General features: G+C 48.2%; 1 protein-coding gene across 1 annotated transcript; it reads right to left on the bottom strand.

The window, feature by feature from the left end:
- Nucleotides 1-14,731: 14,731 nt before the first annotated feature.
- LOC117850621 (leucine-rich repeat protein 1) lies at nucleotides 14,732-16,376 on the bottom strand. Its single transcript, XM_034732478.1, has 6 exons — nucleotides 16,062-16,376; nucleotides 15,731-15,802; nucleotides 15,515-15,658; nucleotides 15,331-15,402; nucleotides 15,136-15,207; nucleotides 14,732-15,018 (listed from the first exon to the last, which is right to left on the bottom strand). Exons 1-6 carry the CDS (start codon nucleotides 16,289-16,291, stop codon nucleotides 14,961-14,963), a joined length of 648 nt encoding a protein of 215 aa, XP_034588369.1. The 5' UTR covers nucleotides 16,292-16,376; the 3' UTR covers nucleotides 14,732-14,960.
- Nucleotides 16,377-16,744: the final 368 nt, after the last annotated feature.

Genomic DNA, 16,744 nt, shown 5'->3' with positions numbered 1-16,744 from the left:
CAACCATCTATCATGAACTTTGCAAGGCTTCAATGTAGTACCTTGTTGATACATGGATGCCTTGTGTAATTCTTTTCTTTGTGTTCACCGATGTTACTTGGGATGTTATATTTACTGAAGAATTTTCAGTTGTTGACTTTGTACACCTAGGCTAGACATAGGCTAAGCATTGCATCAGACGTTGGATGGATTAAAATTGACCATCAACAGGATCACCCAATCTCTCATCTAATTAACCATAGCTTTGACCCATGGTTCCAACACAACAATTTTTCACTTTCGAGTTTCGACCATAGAGATACCTAATCAGTGTTTAGGCTAGACCCAACCCATTACCATCACAATCGTTGTTGTATGCGGTCATCGCATGCTGCATCGATGCCAAGGCGCAAAATAATAAACACGTATGCATGGCTTGATGACATTGCCGGACACCACCGTAGCACATGCGCCGGCATGGACACTGCCACTCATGCATGATGCTGCTATCTAGGGGGGCAGCATGAATTCTGAGCAAGCTGGATGGTGAGAGGCCGGGCTGCGATCATTGGTGCTATTCCTCGTTTATTTGGTCTGTGCAACATCCAGTGACCTCGGCCTCTCAATCAAGGTGGAGCCTATCCTTCCGTGGTCCTCTTGCGGGAGCAGGCAAGCTCGACATAGATAGCTATCCTTCTGCTCGGTAGAAAACGGCTTGCCACTCCTAGGTTGCACGGCACACCATGTCCGGCAAGGATGACTGTCTACTCCACCGCCGCCGTGTTCCAATTGTCGATGGGTTCGGTTTTCATCAAGATGCTTCTTTTTTTATGAAACAGGACGGGCAAGCCCCTGTTGATTATATAAAAAAGCAAATAAAAAGGGTCCATACAAAGCAAAAGCAAAACAGAAACAAAATTAGAGAAAAAATAAGAAAATTACAAGGCTTGCAGCTAGGCATGCATTTGGGGAGCCATACAAGGTTTGGATCTAAAGAGAAGTAGAGAAAATTCTTTCATGAATTTTTGCCTACAATCTTCAACTATAGGATCTATGTTGTTGAATACCCAATCATTTTCGGTGCACCAAATACTCCAAGACATCAGGATGATGATTTCCATGTAGAAAGGTACTTGAAGCTTATGATTTCCATGTAGAAAGGTACTTGAAGCTTATCCTTAATAAGCCTAAAAATATGCAAAACTAGTCTTGTAGTCACAACAGAAACTCCAGTTGAGTCCCAACATGCCTTGGCAAAGTTGCATCTGAGGAACAAATGTGGCACCATCTCTCACTTTTGGAGGATGCAGAGGTCACAAGTGTAGGATTCTAGCTGCATGTTTCTTCTTCCGAGGAGATCTCTAGTGCTTATTCTATCTTTGGTTAGCAGCCAGAAGAACACTTTATGTTTCATTTGGCATTTGCATTTCCAAATCCACCTAAAGGCTGGATGGACACTTCTCTAACCAATTATTGTCTTGTAGGTTTTAGCTGTAGAGAAAGAGTTGTTTCCTCAGACATAGGACCACTGGTCTTTGTCTGATGAAGCTGGTATTTGCTGAATAATTCCTTGTAGCTCTTGAAGCTGCTCATATGCTTGGATGGAAAGAGGCAAATGAAAATTTTGGGAAAAGTTTGTTGAGATCACAACCGATTGGAAAGTTATGATCCTGTTCTTTGCAAAGGAGAACAATTCTAGGAAGGATTGTGAGGGTACTCGTCCATTCCATAGATCACTCCAGAATAGGACCGTTGAACCATCAGAGACAGAGACAGAAGCAATTCCCTTGTAGATGTCAATATCTCTCCACAAAAAGAGCCTTTTTTCTGTTGCCCAGGTAGATGTCCATTGGAGTAATAGTTATCATAAAGTAAATGAACCTATGGGATGTTTGCCTTAGAGAAGAATTTGTGAAGGTATTTAAGTAGAAGTGCATCATTATGTGAAGAGATATTCAGTACGGTGGGATTTTTGGGTGGAAAATGTCGAACTAAGGGAGGTGGCGAAGAAGCTGAAAGGGCAGGGTCTGTTCGTATCCCTAGAACACTGTGGCCAAAGTCACTTAGTGTGGGAAATAAAGGAGGACTACTAGAGCTGGCCCCATCCGTTAGTGGCACATTATTTTTGAACCATGTGAGCCAAGAGTTATCTTTCCAGCCGGTAGTTGGGATGGAGGAAAAATTACTCATCATAGCAGAGTTGCTTAACTCAATAAAACGTTGGAGACCGATAAAGTGAGCATGAATTCAAAACATGTCCCCATTCCTTGCAATGCTAACATTTGATTTGATTTTGACATGAATTCCTTGAGTGGTTGGGATATAAGCACCTGAAGCAAGGCCTTGTTTAGTTGCCCAAAGTTTGGAGGTGCAAAATTACTATTATAGTACTGTAGCACACTGTAGTGTTTCGTTTGTATTTGTGAATTATTGTCCAAATATTGACTAATTAGGCTCAAAAGATTCGTCTCGCAAAGTACAACAAAACTGTGCAATTAGTTTTTGATTTCGTCTACATTTAGTACTTCATGCATGTACTGCAAGTTTGATGTGATGGGGAATCTTCTTTTTACATAGGCCCTGTTTGGAAGAGGGGGGCTAAAGTTTAGCACCCCCACTTTAGCTCATTTTAACCCCCAAGCTTCCCAAACAGGTGGGCTAAATTTGGTGGGCTAAACTTTAGCCCCCCACTAATCATTTAGTCACTTGGGGGTAGCTAAAATGGACTAAATGGACTAAAAAGTGGTCCCCCTCTACCACTTTCCCCCTGCCCCCCTCCCCTCTCTCTCCTCCCCTCACTCCCTCTCTCTCTCCCCACTCCTTCGCCCGAACGCCGCCGCCGCCGCCGGCCGCGCCCGCCCCCGCCCGGCCCCGCCGCCTCCGCGCCCGCCCCCGCCGCCTCCGCCCGAACGCCGCCGCCGCCGCCAGCCCCGCCCGCCCCCGCCGCCTCCGCGCCCGACCCCGCCCGGCCCCGCCCGCCCCCGCGACCTCCGCTCGCCCGCCGCCTCCGCGCCCGGCCCCGCCCGGCCCCGCCGCCTCCGCGCCCGCCCCCGTCGCCTCCGCGACCCCGCCCCCGCGGCCTCCGCGCCGGCCGCCGCCTCCTCCGGCCGGATCCGGAACGGCCACGCCGAGGAAGCGGTGGCTGCCGTGCTTGCTCGATTGGAGCTAACAAGGAAGGAGTTGTGGAGGGGTAGAGGAGAGGAGATGAATGAGGGTAAAAAAGTCTTTTGGCAATCAAAGTGCTAAAGTTTAGCCTCCTATTCAAACACCCCACAGTGCTAAAATTTAGCACTCTATTTGAGAGGGCTAAATTTTAGCCCAGGGCTAAACTTTAGCCCCTTCCTCCCAAACAGGGCCATAGTGTCAAAGTTGGAAGTTTTGAGGTAACTAAACATGACCCAAAATAGTTGACTTACAGCAATAATATCGGGCCGAGAGAAAGCTGGGCCGCTAGACCCAATAGCTGAAGTGGCCCTCTGACCACCTTTAAACTGAGAATTCCAATCTGATTTTTGTGTTTGAAAATTCAATCTTTCAAACACCGATTGGTGAGGGAAAAACCAATCTTTAAAAAACCAAAGCTTTGTGATTACCAAATTGATTCTGCTGAGGGTGAAAAGCAGAGAAGATTCGATTATTACTGGAAGCATGAGCTCTGGATCCAAGAGGGATTTTATTTGCCCCGATCAGGGGGAGGAGAGTTCATTCTAACCACCTCAGCAAATGACCATTTTTGTTTCTTCAAACCAGCTTCAACCCACTCAAAAGAAAGACCAGAATCACTTTTGGAGAATTCCATGGCTCTTTGGAGCCCAATGTCATTGCATAGATGAAAACCCCGTTTGAAAAGGTCACAGGAGAAGGATTTTAACCCAAGAATGAGAAAACCAACTTGTTCAGACGAGACAGAAAACCAAAAAATCTGATCTGCAACATGAGAGGCGAGGAAATCCTTGACCAAGCCACCCAAGATCGATTGGAGGTAGGTTCCAAACAAATCAGCTGTGAGTCTGAATCTGTTCCGACTAAAAGAAACCAGCCGCAAGAAATTCTTAGAGGAAGACTCGCTAGAGCAATTAACTGAAACACCCAGGAGAGAGCCAACTTTGGTGTTGAATCTCTGACCCAAGAAACCAGCAGCAAGAAATTCTTGGAGGAAGACTCGCTAGAGCAATTAACTGAAATACCCAGGAGAGAGCCAACTTTGGTGTTGAATCTCTGACTCGGAGAAAGTCTAGACCGGAGAGATCCATGGGAAAAGGAGATGGAAGGTTTACCGGGTTTCAAGACGAAGAGCAGAGCTCAGCTCTCCATGCGGAACAACCACCGTCTGCATTCGCGACGGGTTTCAAGATGGAGAGCAAGGCCAGCTGCTGGCGGCGGCATGCCGGCGTCGTCGCCTCGTCGGGAGTCAGGCTCTCACCAGACGACTATTATTTGTATGCCTTAACGCCGTCTTGATCTCGTCGTTTGCAGGGTCAAGCTTCAGTGAAGGTGCTTCTATTTCTTCTACTCCTTGCTTCCCTCGCTTGTTCCAACGAAACCATCTAATTCTCGTTTTAGTTCTCTTGCTGATCGGTTTCGATGCATGGCAACAATCAGGATTGATTGATTGCTCCTCTCTTCCTTGGTCATAAAAGAAATTAGATCTTGCCATCGTACGGTAGATGGAGTGACTTGTTTTACTTCAATAATGCTTGGTTTCAACTCAATGGAATTGAAATAGAATTTTATTAAACATCTGATCGGCTTGCTCATCTGGATGGAAATCGAAGGGTCCGTGTCTAAATTTTTTTCTAGTTCCCAAATTAAGTGTTTATTAATTGAATTGGACATGGATTATTTAGGTTCATCTTAGACCATTAGATCATCATAAAATACAACGGTTTGTATTCTTTCTTTTTTTCGATTAACGTGAAAATTTCTAAACCCTCTCGACGAATGTGGTGACTTCTTTTAACACTATTGGATTAAGATAATAGATAGATTTCACCGCACGATTCTTCACCGTATTGAAATAATCAATAATCGAATATGTGGTGACCTTTATTACAATTTCTCTCTCAATATGTGATAAGAAATTAAACCTAAAATAGTTTAGGGGATATAGATTAGGGAAATGGGCTTGCTTATAAATTGCTTTGAGTTGGAGGAACATCAAGAGGTGTGCTGACCGTGGGTTGACAAGGAGTAGTAAAAAAATCAGTTCCGCCACCGTTATAGTATTATCTATGCGCGTCCGGCCGTTGGTCTTGGACTCTGGTCAGAGTCTCAGAGAGATTGTTGGTAGGTGACGGAGGCAGCAAAAACAAGATCAAAAGCAACGGGCGACGACATGGCCCATAGCCGTTGCTCGAGAAACGCATGCTCACGGCAACGACGGAGCGATCGATCGAGTCGAGTGCACTGAGCCGGATGGGACGATTGGTCATAGGTCCTTGGCGCCGTGCACGTACGTGCGCGAGCTGAGGGCCGCCCAAACGCGTGCAGTGTGCATGCATCTTTTTTTTTTATTGAAAGATTAGTGTGCATGCACCTGGACCAGAGGCTTTCCTGCTCTTGCTCGCCATGAGTCCGTCCCATCAGATCCGTGCGTTTATGCACGGAGTGCTTATCCTCGCGGCGGCCGGACTATTTTGCAGGTAATCATTCGGGCAGCCGAACCTGTGCTGTACTAGCGTGGAGACAAGCATCACAATGATTGGTAGATCGAGCTGAACTACACTAAACGAACAGACATTAGAGAGAACGAAGGAATTAAAGGAGAAGGAAGTTCGATGGACCTGCTCGAAGGAATCTCTCCCTCCGTTAACGGTTGCGACCCACACGCTTCTCGCCTGTGGAAGCACACGCACGCACTACGACAGTACTGTGTATCTGTACTAGACTAGCATTAATTTACGGAATCGCTAGCAAAAATCGTTTTGCCCATCATCACTCGGGTTTTCTTCACGCCGCATTCTGTTTTGGAATTTTTCAGTCCGGCCCACCAGCACACATTACTTTTGATTCAACAACTGTTACGGCTTGATGGGCTGACCAGAACATAAGAAGGAAGCCCAGCTCAAACTTTCCCTAGGCCCAAACGTACCAAACAATCACAACAAACCCCTCCTCCTGGGCCTCCTGGGCGACATGAATGAAACCGCGGCGACAGTGAATTTTTTTTATTTTTTTATTTGTTTTTTCGATTTTGCAGAAATATAGAGTCGAATCAAAAATTTACAAAAATGGGCTTATACCGCCGGTTGAAACGGCGGTATGGCCTTACTGTCGGTTGAAACGGCGGTAAGAGCCTGCCACCTCAACGATCACCCAACAGATAAGCTCCGCGCGGCACCTGAGGAAGCTCCGCCATTTGAACGGGCGGTAAGGCCCTTACAACCGGTTCAAACGACGGGGCTCGCCCACCATATAAGCCGCGCCCGCACCCCTCCCCTCCCCCGCACCAGACCGCGTCAGAGAAAGAGAGAGGCGCCAGAGAAAGAGAGGAAAGGAAAGAAGGGAAGAAAAAAAGGAGAGGAGAGGAGGAGGAGGGAAGAAGGGGGAAGGAAATTCTTCCGTCGTTCCCAGGTAAATTTTTTTAATCTCGTAGTTTAGATAGTATAGTGTAGTGACTAGATCTAGATTTAGAAATATTAGTGTATATGAGATTTAGAAATAGCTAGTGAATCTAAGATTTAGGAACATTTAGCTGAATTTAGATATAGTAAAATGTAGCTTAGTTAGTACAATAGATTTAGCTTAGACAGTAAAATAGATTTAGCTTCGGTGGTATAGTAGAATTAGCTTAGGTGATATAGTAGATTTACCTTAGGTAGTACAATAGCTTTATTTTAGATCACAGTAAATTTAAGAAATCTTAATGGATCTGAGATTTAGAGATATCTAGTGGATCTGAGATTTATTTGTCATGTATATTAGTTCTGGTACAAGCCTATAATAAATTTAGTTAGTAAGCTTGGGTGTTACATAGTTGTTTGTTTATTGAATTGAAGTCGTTATTGTAGTTAACTGATATATATTGATGAGATTAATTTGGACTGCTCATTTCATGTATGTTGGCAGGCATGTCGGATAGTTTATATTTTTAAGTGTTCTATGGGCCGGGGGAGGTTAGATATGGTCCAGAAGGGGTAGATTTGAGCGGATTTTATTGTTTCACCAAGTGTGTTCCAAAAGCAAGAGAGAGAACCTTGGGGGCATTTGCAGGTGGCTTTGTATGGACCTTGGTGTTGATAGAGATCAAGTGGATGTGTCTGTAAGGGTTGTAGTCGGCCCGACATAAATTTTTGGAAGTTGCTTCCGCTTGAAGGAACTTCGACCTACCGAACTTACATAAATGGTTGCACGAGAAAAGACTTACCAATCATATGGTATGTTCAACTGTTCATGAAGGGTGGATCTATCAGTCATATTGAAGAAGAAGAAGTAGGAGGTGATGAAGTTGAAGCGAAAGAAGATGTGCAGAGTACTGAGGGTGGAAACGAAGAACTTGATTACGATGAACAAGAAGGGGAAGATGCAGAGAATGATGTTGCCTGAGTTAGTAGAGCAGCTGCAGATGGGGAGGCTAATGAGGGGGAACAAATTCCTGAGTTAGTAGAGCAGCTGGAGATGGAAGGAGAGGAGGCCAATGGTGCCGTGGATGGTGACTCGTCCGATGAGGAAGATGCTTATCCTGTACCGCGAAATTGGTCAAATTATGACCATTTCGCCCTACAGGTCAATATTGGGGGAAAATATTTCTTGGGATTACAGGGAGAATGAGGTATGCGTGGGGGTTTTGTACCAAAGTGGGGATGAAGTGAAGGTGGATATTAAGAGATGGTCCACTTTGTCTTTGCAGCGTCAGTTCTAAGTGGAAAAGAGTAGCCCGAAGGTGTATGATGTCCGCTGTGTGTGAAATGATTGCCCATTCAGGGTGCATGCATACAAGGGGAAATGGAAGGATTACGGGAGGTGACTAGAGTGGTTGAGCACAAATGCTTGCTAGCTGAATTGGGAGGAACACACCGCAACCTCACTGCTGATTTTGTTGCTCAATACATGTATCCTCAGATAGTGCAGAATCCTGGCTTCGAGCCCAAGTCCATTGTTTGTGCCATAGAGGAGAAGTTCAAGTACAAGATCAGCTACATCAAAGCTTACCGGATGAAGCAAAAGGTGCTGGAGATGAAGTAGGGTACGTTCGAAACATCCTATGACAACCTCCCTATCCTGTTGCACACCATTTGCTAGAGAAATCTCGGAAGCTTCTATGACTTGGAAACCTATCCATGTGTTCAGTTTCCAGGGAAACAGGTCCTGCAGCGGTCATTCCTCGCGTTGGATCCTTGCATTCAGGCTTTCTGGCAATGTCGACCAGTCATTTGCATTGATGGCACTTTTCTGACTGGAAGGTACAAGGGAACAATATTGACAGTTGTTGGGACCGATGGCAACAATCAGGTGTTGCCACTTGGGATCGCATTTGTGGAGAAGGAGCCTGGAGATAGTTGGTATTGGTTCATCGAGAGGGTGAAGAACATGATTGTGATAGACATCGAGGGGGTTTGTCTCATTCATGATCAGCACAAAGGCATTATGCAAGCAATCGAAGACCTACAGAATGGAAGTCAGGAGCGTTTCAGAGCGCCGATATGGCCAGACTTGAAGAGTAGGTGGTGCATGAGGCATATGAGTGCGAACTTTAATAGGCAATTCAAGAATAAGACCCTTATGAAATTGTTCAAGCGCCTGTTCAGCCAGAATCAGGAGAAGAAGTTCAACCTACTGTGGAAGAAAATTGAGGACTTCACAAAGAAGCAATGCGAGGAACTAGCGAAGAGGTCGGGCAATAGTGAGGCCGACCACCCTATGTCTCTGGAGGACGTCGGGCTCAACGGTCCAAATGTCAGGCACAGACGGGGAAGATCCATCAAGAGCTTCTCACAATGGATTGAAGTATTTTACCTATACCGTAATATGAAGTATTTCAATGAAAGGTACCAGTTGGCTGATAACTCAATGCGCGACAACCACAGAATCTATGGGTACAAGATGATAGAGTACATGGAGGGTGCGATTAAGAAAGCTCATTTGCATCGTGCAAAAGAAGTGGGAGCCGTGGAATGCCGGTTCAAAGTTGTTTGCAGGGATAAAGTTCGAATGGGCGGGAGGCGCGAGAGACACACACATGAGTGCATCATCAGCAATGAAGGTTGTGTTTGCTGTTGCCACAAGCCAAGGTTGCTTCACAGGCCTTGCACCCATGTCATTGCTGCATGCATCGAGGCGGGGGGCTTCAACCCCGTCATTTCGTGCCGCACTATTTCCTGAAAGAAACCATATGGCAAATTTGGAGGAACGAGATTTATGGATATCGTTTACTAGGAGATTTTATCAACAATCTTGGGAATGCCGCCCGCTACATTCCTGACCCTGATCCAGAAATGTTCCGAGGGGTCAGGTGACGCGGGAACAGACGTATCCATAACAACATGGATCAATCTGAAGCAAGTCCTGATTTCTGACTCTGCTCCAAGTGCCACGAAGCCGGTCACACCTACAAGAACTGCCCGGCAACGACGTATGGAAGTGCGAGCGCCCAAGCTGCATCTAATAACTTGTAATGCAATGTAATGTTTATCTTAAGTTGTGTTATTGTAACTTAAGTTGTGGCCCTAATGTAATATAATGTAATGTTTATTTGTTGTTGTGGTCGAAACGTAATGTAATGTAATATTTAACATGGATGCTTTTATTCGTAATAACTCATGTGCTGTGTATTTTATTTCTCTTACGTCTTCGAGTCTTTATTTTTTCATTACTTGTGTTACAGGTATAGCGGACTCAGTTCCACAGGGGTACCAGACCCCTGAGTTGCTTGACCCTACCTTGGACGTACAACACAGGTCGTACATGTTAGCCGTATGAGGTTCGACTGTCGGCACGTTTCGGGCACGTAACTCGCTCTAGACCATGCCGATCAACGCACGTTGGATCCCCAGGTATATCGTACTTTGTAGAACTTGTGTGTTAAGTTCAACGATTAATTTGTTTACACTAATTAATATTTTTGCATGATACAGGTTATGTGCGGCGAGCCTTCTCCCTGTAGCTAGGTTAGTGGAGGGTGACATGGTCGATAGCGCTGCGCGACGTGGTGAGAGGTCCACACGGTTCCAGTTCGACATGTCGTTGCTAGCAGCTCTGCTGGACCGGTGGCGGTCGGAGACTCACACCTTCCACCTCCCGGTTGGTGAGATGACCCCCACACTGGATGACATTTCCATGCTACTTGGCCTTCCACTTGCAGGGTCCGCCGTAGCCGCGATGGACGTCCCGCCTACTTGGCGTGACGAGCTGCTGGGTCGGTTTGCGGACGTTCACCGCGTGGATGGTGCCCTACCGTACCGCACTTTTAGCTCCACACACGGGCCCACGAAGGCATGGCTCCAACAGTTTAGTGTGAGTATTTAATTACCTGCATGTCCAATTAATTTTTTGTAACTTGTTCATAATTTTGACCCGAGTTTGGAATTTGTTTGCAGGCCGAGTACTTGAGAGCCGACGCCGATGATGCCACAGTAGCGCGAGACTTGGAGGCGTACCTGTTGTGGCTCTTCGACTGGATCTTGTTGTGCACGTCGCAGGGGAACTCGGTGCCTAAGCACCTTCATCCTTACGCGAGGGCCATTGTGGAGGCCCCGCTCGACGAGGTTACACAGTACAGCTGAGGTTCAGCTGTATTGGCGACGACCTATAGGGGTCTTTGCATGGGCTATTGCAAGATAATTTTAGCGGAGCAAATCTTCCTTGGCTGCCCGTTGCTATTTCAGTTGTGGTCGTACAAGAGGTTCCTGATAGGGCGACCCCGTATTGACATGTCCCCGTACCCCGAGGGTTTGAATGATGACGACGTCGATAGGCCCACGATGGGGTCGTTGTGATGCCTTAGGAGGGTATGGTTCTTCAACTACAATTATTCGATTCGTATTACAATTATTTGAAGTCATAAATGCCAAATTGTGATTTTATTTCTTGCAAGGAATATGGGTGGGGTGCAGACGAAGAAGTCGTACCCGGACTTCGTCGGTCTGTTCGACGCTTTTGTCGACACTGACATGAGGTGGAGACCGTACACCTTCAAGGAGGTGCAGGCTCGTGCCCCGCATGGCCTCTCTTCGCTGTGCCATCGGGACATGGAGTACTGGAGGACGACGAGGTCACTAGTCTACGACATCCACGTCGAGGGCTACGCGGTTCACCGTGTGATGAGGCAATTCGGCTTGTACTAGCACTCCCCAGTTCCAGTTACGTCTGTTGTCCCGACCGCCGTTCACAGGTACACCTCCAGCCTTTTGATTCACCTTGCAATATGAATTTTTCGTTTATGTAACTTGTGCAATGATGGTTCCGTCAGAGCTAGCCAGCAGGGTGGTGGTGGTAGTGGGCTTGGAGTCCAATGGGCTCCAAGGATGGTTCAGTGGGTCGATATGTGGACGACCACACTAGCCGAGGTGGTGCAGGAGGCCCATGTACATGACGACGACGCTTTCGCAGCGTACCTTCGGTGGTTCTTACCGAGGACCAGGACGCGGGTCACGTATGTTCCGAGGGAACCACTGACGGAGACCGCGCCAGTCACGCAAATGTATCCGCGCTCGAGAGACGTCAACTTCGACTACGCGGTAAGCTATTGTATTATTTTTGTTACTCAACTTGCATCATTTGGTGTGACTAACTTGAACCATTTTCTCTCCCCAAAAAAACGACGTTATTGCTGAGGTAGCCACAGAGCTAACGTACGGCATCAACCACTACGACGACATGACTGCTCATCATCAGCACCGGACGCTGTACAGGAGGGCCCGGGACACCTGAAGTACGTTCATGAGGGCCGTCAGCTGCCGTGGTAGTCACGGGGACGTCGTACTTCCACCACGGGCTGCCTACCCCCGTTTGTTCTCTCCAACTCCTACTCAGCAGGCTGGTATGTCCTCTCAACCGCATGTTCATCCACCACTGCCTGGGATGTCCTACGCCACACCTGCACCACCACCATCTTGGTATGCCACACCCAGTCCGTCGACCGTTCCGCAGCACGTCTTGCCGACAGCCACGCAGATGCATGTCGGTTATACTGCAGCGTGCTCCTCGTGGCCCTCTTTAGCTGGACCAGGCACAGAGATACGACCAGCAGGTGCGTGAGGAATATATTTTTTCTATTCCCCTTTTTAATTACGCAACAGAGCTAACAAAACCATTTCCTTTGTTGCATAACAGGGTTCGCAGACCGTGGATGGGTTTCGGAAGACTCCATCGACGAGGGACGGAGGTCCAGCGCCCACGCTTGGATTGATGACCTTTTGAAAGCCGAGCCTGACATGATCGGTCCCTCCTAGTTGCTTGACGCCCCGCAGGGGCCTCCACCGGGCGCAACACAGTACCTCGTGACACCACCTGCGGTGACACCACCACCGGTGGCATCGGGAGGACGTCCGACTCGCGACGTTGGCCCACCGGAGCTGTTGACGTACGACCAGCAGCAGACCAGAGCAGCGCAGCGGGCAGCGAGGTGTGGTCGTGGTGCCGGTAAGCCTCGTTTCAAGCGAGGACGCATTTAGTGCGTAGGATGACTTGTATCTTTTATGATGTGTACGATTGTGTAACGAACGATGTGCGCTCATTCGTGGACTGCTCTATCTAGATCATAAGTTTAATGCTTTTCAATGATTCCGTGCGTTCACTATACATATCTAAACAATTTTGAAATAATTATTAAAACTACATAATTGTAATAATCGATCAAAAGGAAGGACAAATATGTGGCAAATAACGGAGTACATGACCTAAGGACAACACAATGAAAGGTCCAACAGTACGCAACATTATCCATGAATAAACCATGAAACTAGCCAATAATAGAGACCACTGAGTACAACGAGGCCACTTTCCCTTCCTTAAGACATCGAGATTCTCCTTGATCGCTACTTTCGCTCGGCGTGCACGCTCAAGCTTCCCCTCCCTCCTCCTCTCCGCAGCAACACGCCTCCTTTCCTCCTCTTCCTTGTGCTCCTTCTCTGCAACCTCCTCTCTGAGTCTCTTCTCCATCCTCTCCTTGTTCTCTACCGTCCACTGCAACATGTACTGCATCTCCTCCTTGTCTTCAGGCTTTATCTCAGTGTCAATCCACTGCTCAAAATCACAGAGCGGTGGAGGGGTCTGCAACAAATGCAATTGTTACAAAACAAAAAAATCATGCACGATGTCATATGACACGAAATAATTATTACAGAACATCAATTCCTCACCATCTTGTTAATGCGGCGCTGACGAAGCGTAGACTCAAACTGAAAGTTTGAACACATCCAGTACCTCTGCCTGTACGTGTCCTCTGCATCGAACTTGGCTACCTTGCAAGGATCACCGCAAAAGCACATGGGCACTGGAACACCACTAGGCAGAGGCAAAAGGTCAAAGGCATTTCCGTCACCACTCCACCTTTACCATTTTCGTTGTAAGAACCAAAAGCAACTAACATTAAACCATACGACTAGCAGTTAACGTAATAACGTGCACTGAAATTACCTTGGTTTCCTAGCTTTTCGACGCCTTGGCATCCTACGATTGTATAATATAAATATTAAAATTGCATCAAACTATACTGCGCTAGATTTATTATGAACTAAATACTGAATCTACTGTACTAATTAATATAGATTTTTTACATCTAAAACCACTAGATATTTCTAAATCTACTGTACTAATTAATATAGATTTTTTACATCTAAAACCACTAGATATTTCTAAATCTACTGTACCACGAGATTGAAAAACATACCTAATGACGATAGCTTCTTCCCCTTCTTTCCTCTCTTTTTTCTTTTTTCCTCCTTTTTTCCCTTCTTTCCTCTCTTCCTTTCCTTCCTTCTTTCCGTCTTCTTTCTTCTTTTTCTTTCCCTATCTGGTTCCTCCCTTCCCCTCTCTGTTTGGGCTGTTGCGGCGCCGGTTATATAGGGCGAACCCCCGCCGGTTCATCCGGCAGTAAGGGTCCTTACCGCCGTTTCAACCGGCGGGGGTTCCTCGATCCGCGCGCGCACTACTTCGGCGGCAACGGTAAGGTGGTGAGGGCCTTAACGCCGTTTCAACCGGCGATAGGGCTCTCCCGCCTGCTGAAACGGCGGCAGGGACCGGCGTAGGGGGTGTCAGGCGGTGGTAAGGACCATAGCGCCGTTTCAGCTGGTGGTATAAGCCTATTTTTACAAATTTTTGATTCGACTTTATATTTCTGCAAAACCAAAAAAAATATATAAAAATAAAAAAAATTCGGCGACAGTGCTTGTGCCGCTGTGCGTGATTCCTTCCGTTGGTGCGCTCCAGAAACTGCAGACCTCAGCACGGTCTCCGGGGCAGGACTGGCTACCACGACACGACACGATGGGCAGAGGGGCTTCGGTTCTCGTCCAACATCCAAACGCACCGGCTCCCCGCCGCGCCCGCGTCACTCACGCCTTCCGCGCAGCGCGACGGTGCAGAGCCAGGCAGCCAGCCAAGCACGCCGCGGCGCGTCCCAAGGCAGCCAGAGCCAACGAACTCGTCATGGTGTCCTGCTGCTGGAATACGGCAACCGACGGCGGCCTGCGCCTCGCGCTCACGCCGGCCGCCAGCTCGTCTTTTAGCTTTTAGCGCAACAGAAAGCAATCGCCCTGCTCCGTCTTTTAGTTTTAGCGCAACAGAACGAAACCAGCCTGCTCTGACGAGCACATGAACATCAGCAACATCATAACCAGATTAATTGTTTTCTCAATTTCTCACTTGCGATCGGCGCCGGGTGAACACAGAGTACAGACGAGGCCCCCGTCAGAGGGGTGCTGCTTTGCCTGACACACACACACACAGCCTGCGCCGCCGTCCTCGATTCCGTCGGCGCACTGCTCTACCAAACACTGCTCGATCTCTTGTTATTCATGCTGGCGGTGCCAGCCAGTCTCAGTCTAGCAGTGGGCGTCGTACGCGCCCGGCCCCTGCCTCAGCCGCGGGTTGTTGGAGAAGCTGCAAGGAGACAAGCGCCGTTAGCAGAGCCGAGCACCTGGACACGACGCTGTCGCAGCGTCTGAACATCGTTTAACCCATGGAAGAGGAAGACGATGGGGAAAAGACTCGGTCTACCTGCTGAGGGGGACGTTCTGGAACGGCCCGGACGTCGGGATGGTGCCGCAGAGGTCGTTGCTGGAGAAATCCCTGCATCAGGAAGCAAAAGAGCAATAATGTTACGGCAACGAACGTTTCGCAGCTCGCATAGACCAGAAATGATGGGAACACTGAGAAACAGTTCGACTGTTCGAGCTCGACTGCTGCTCTTACACGTTCGCAAGGTTGGGCAGTTCGGACAGCTCCCTGGGGATCGGTCCCGTCAGGCGGTTGTGGTCGATGCGCCTGTCGAAGGACACGGCCAGGCATTCGGCGATTTCACGTCAGTTCGCATGTTACAGAAAATTGGAAGGGTACTGCATGGGTTCAGAAAATTGTGGTTCGATCTGAGACTTACAGGAACCGCAGGGACTTGAGGTTCCCGAGCGTCCTGGGCAGGTGCCCTGAGATGTCGTTGTTGTACAGGTCCATGCTGATCAGGTTCTTCAGGTCGCCGAACTCTTCCGGGATCGGGCCCTGGAGATTGTTACCGCTCATTTCCCTGGTCATGCGCCCCCAAAAATTGTTACTATACTGCATTCACTGACATGGATCAGGATTCAGAAAGATTTACATGTACTGCAGCTGCTCCAGTTTCCCAAGCTCCGCCGGCAGAGGACCCGACAGTCTCATGTTGGCGAGCTCTCTGTCCAACAAGCAATTTCGAGAGAAACATTAGACGAACACATCTTGTTGAAATTTAAATCCAAAACAAATCTAAGCTCCCTCCGTCCAGAAAAAAAACTAAGCTCCGTCCAAAATCTGCACACTCAGCGTTGTTTGTTCGCTGAGTGGGCCGTGTTTGCCAGAAGGCCCGATCCATACAAAGTATAAGCCCAGCCCATTCATCCCCTCGTAAACCATCACAGTTGCCTACAGCAGCGAAGTGGCTAGATCACACTCACATGCGGTTGACGCGGTTGTCGTCGTTGCAACCGACGTGAACCCACGTGCACGGGTTCACCAGATTGGGGTCCCAGCTCGCGAGCACGCCGTCGGGGTCCTCTACGCTATGGCGCAGGGCCATCAGCGCGTCTCCTTCCTCGTTCGCCGCCACCGGTGCCAAGGACACCGCCATGAGGACGGCGGCGCACGCCGCCAGGGACAGGGTTCTTTTGGCTACAGGCGCCGCCATGGCCGTCGACGATGTAGCTAGTGTGAGGAGTGGGGTGAACAATGAGTGTTGCAAGGCAGGCGTGCTGTGGCCTGTGGTGACTGTGTGCTCTTAAGGCGTGGTCTTAGGTGGCTTTTATAGTGGGAGGAAGGCTTAAGAGTCAGGGTAGATGGTTGCGAACTGTGCTTTGAACTGCGGGTCTTAGGTGGTTCGTAAAGCCGGAAGGCGTGGCTTGGAGCCACGGTGGGTGGCTTCAGTTACGACTCTAGCGGGAATGCTACACTTACCGAGAAACATACGTGGTTTATATGGTGTGGGTTTCCGTTGCGTCACTGGCAGTGGGCCTTCGACCGGAGTTACGATACACCGATAGGTTGTTGAGCACTGTGTGGTAAAATTATATGTGCGTTTTATTCATCGTGTAGTAGCTTCCATTCTCTACCATCCAGACCCCACCTGATTTGATCAAAAACC

This window comes from Setaria viridis, chromosome 3, assembly GCF_005286985.2.
Source record: "Setaria viridis chromosome 3, Setaria_viridis_v4.0, whole genome shotgun sequence".
Lineage (NCBI taxonomy): Eukaryota > Viridiplantae > Streptophyta > Magnoliopsida > Poales > Poaceae > Setaria > Setaria viridis.
Note: the sequence above shows the minus strand (reverse complement) of the source record. Positions and strands in the feature narration are given on the sequence as shown.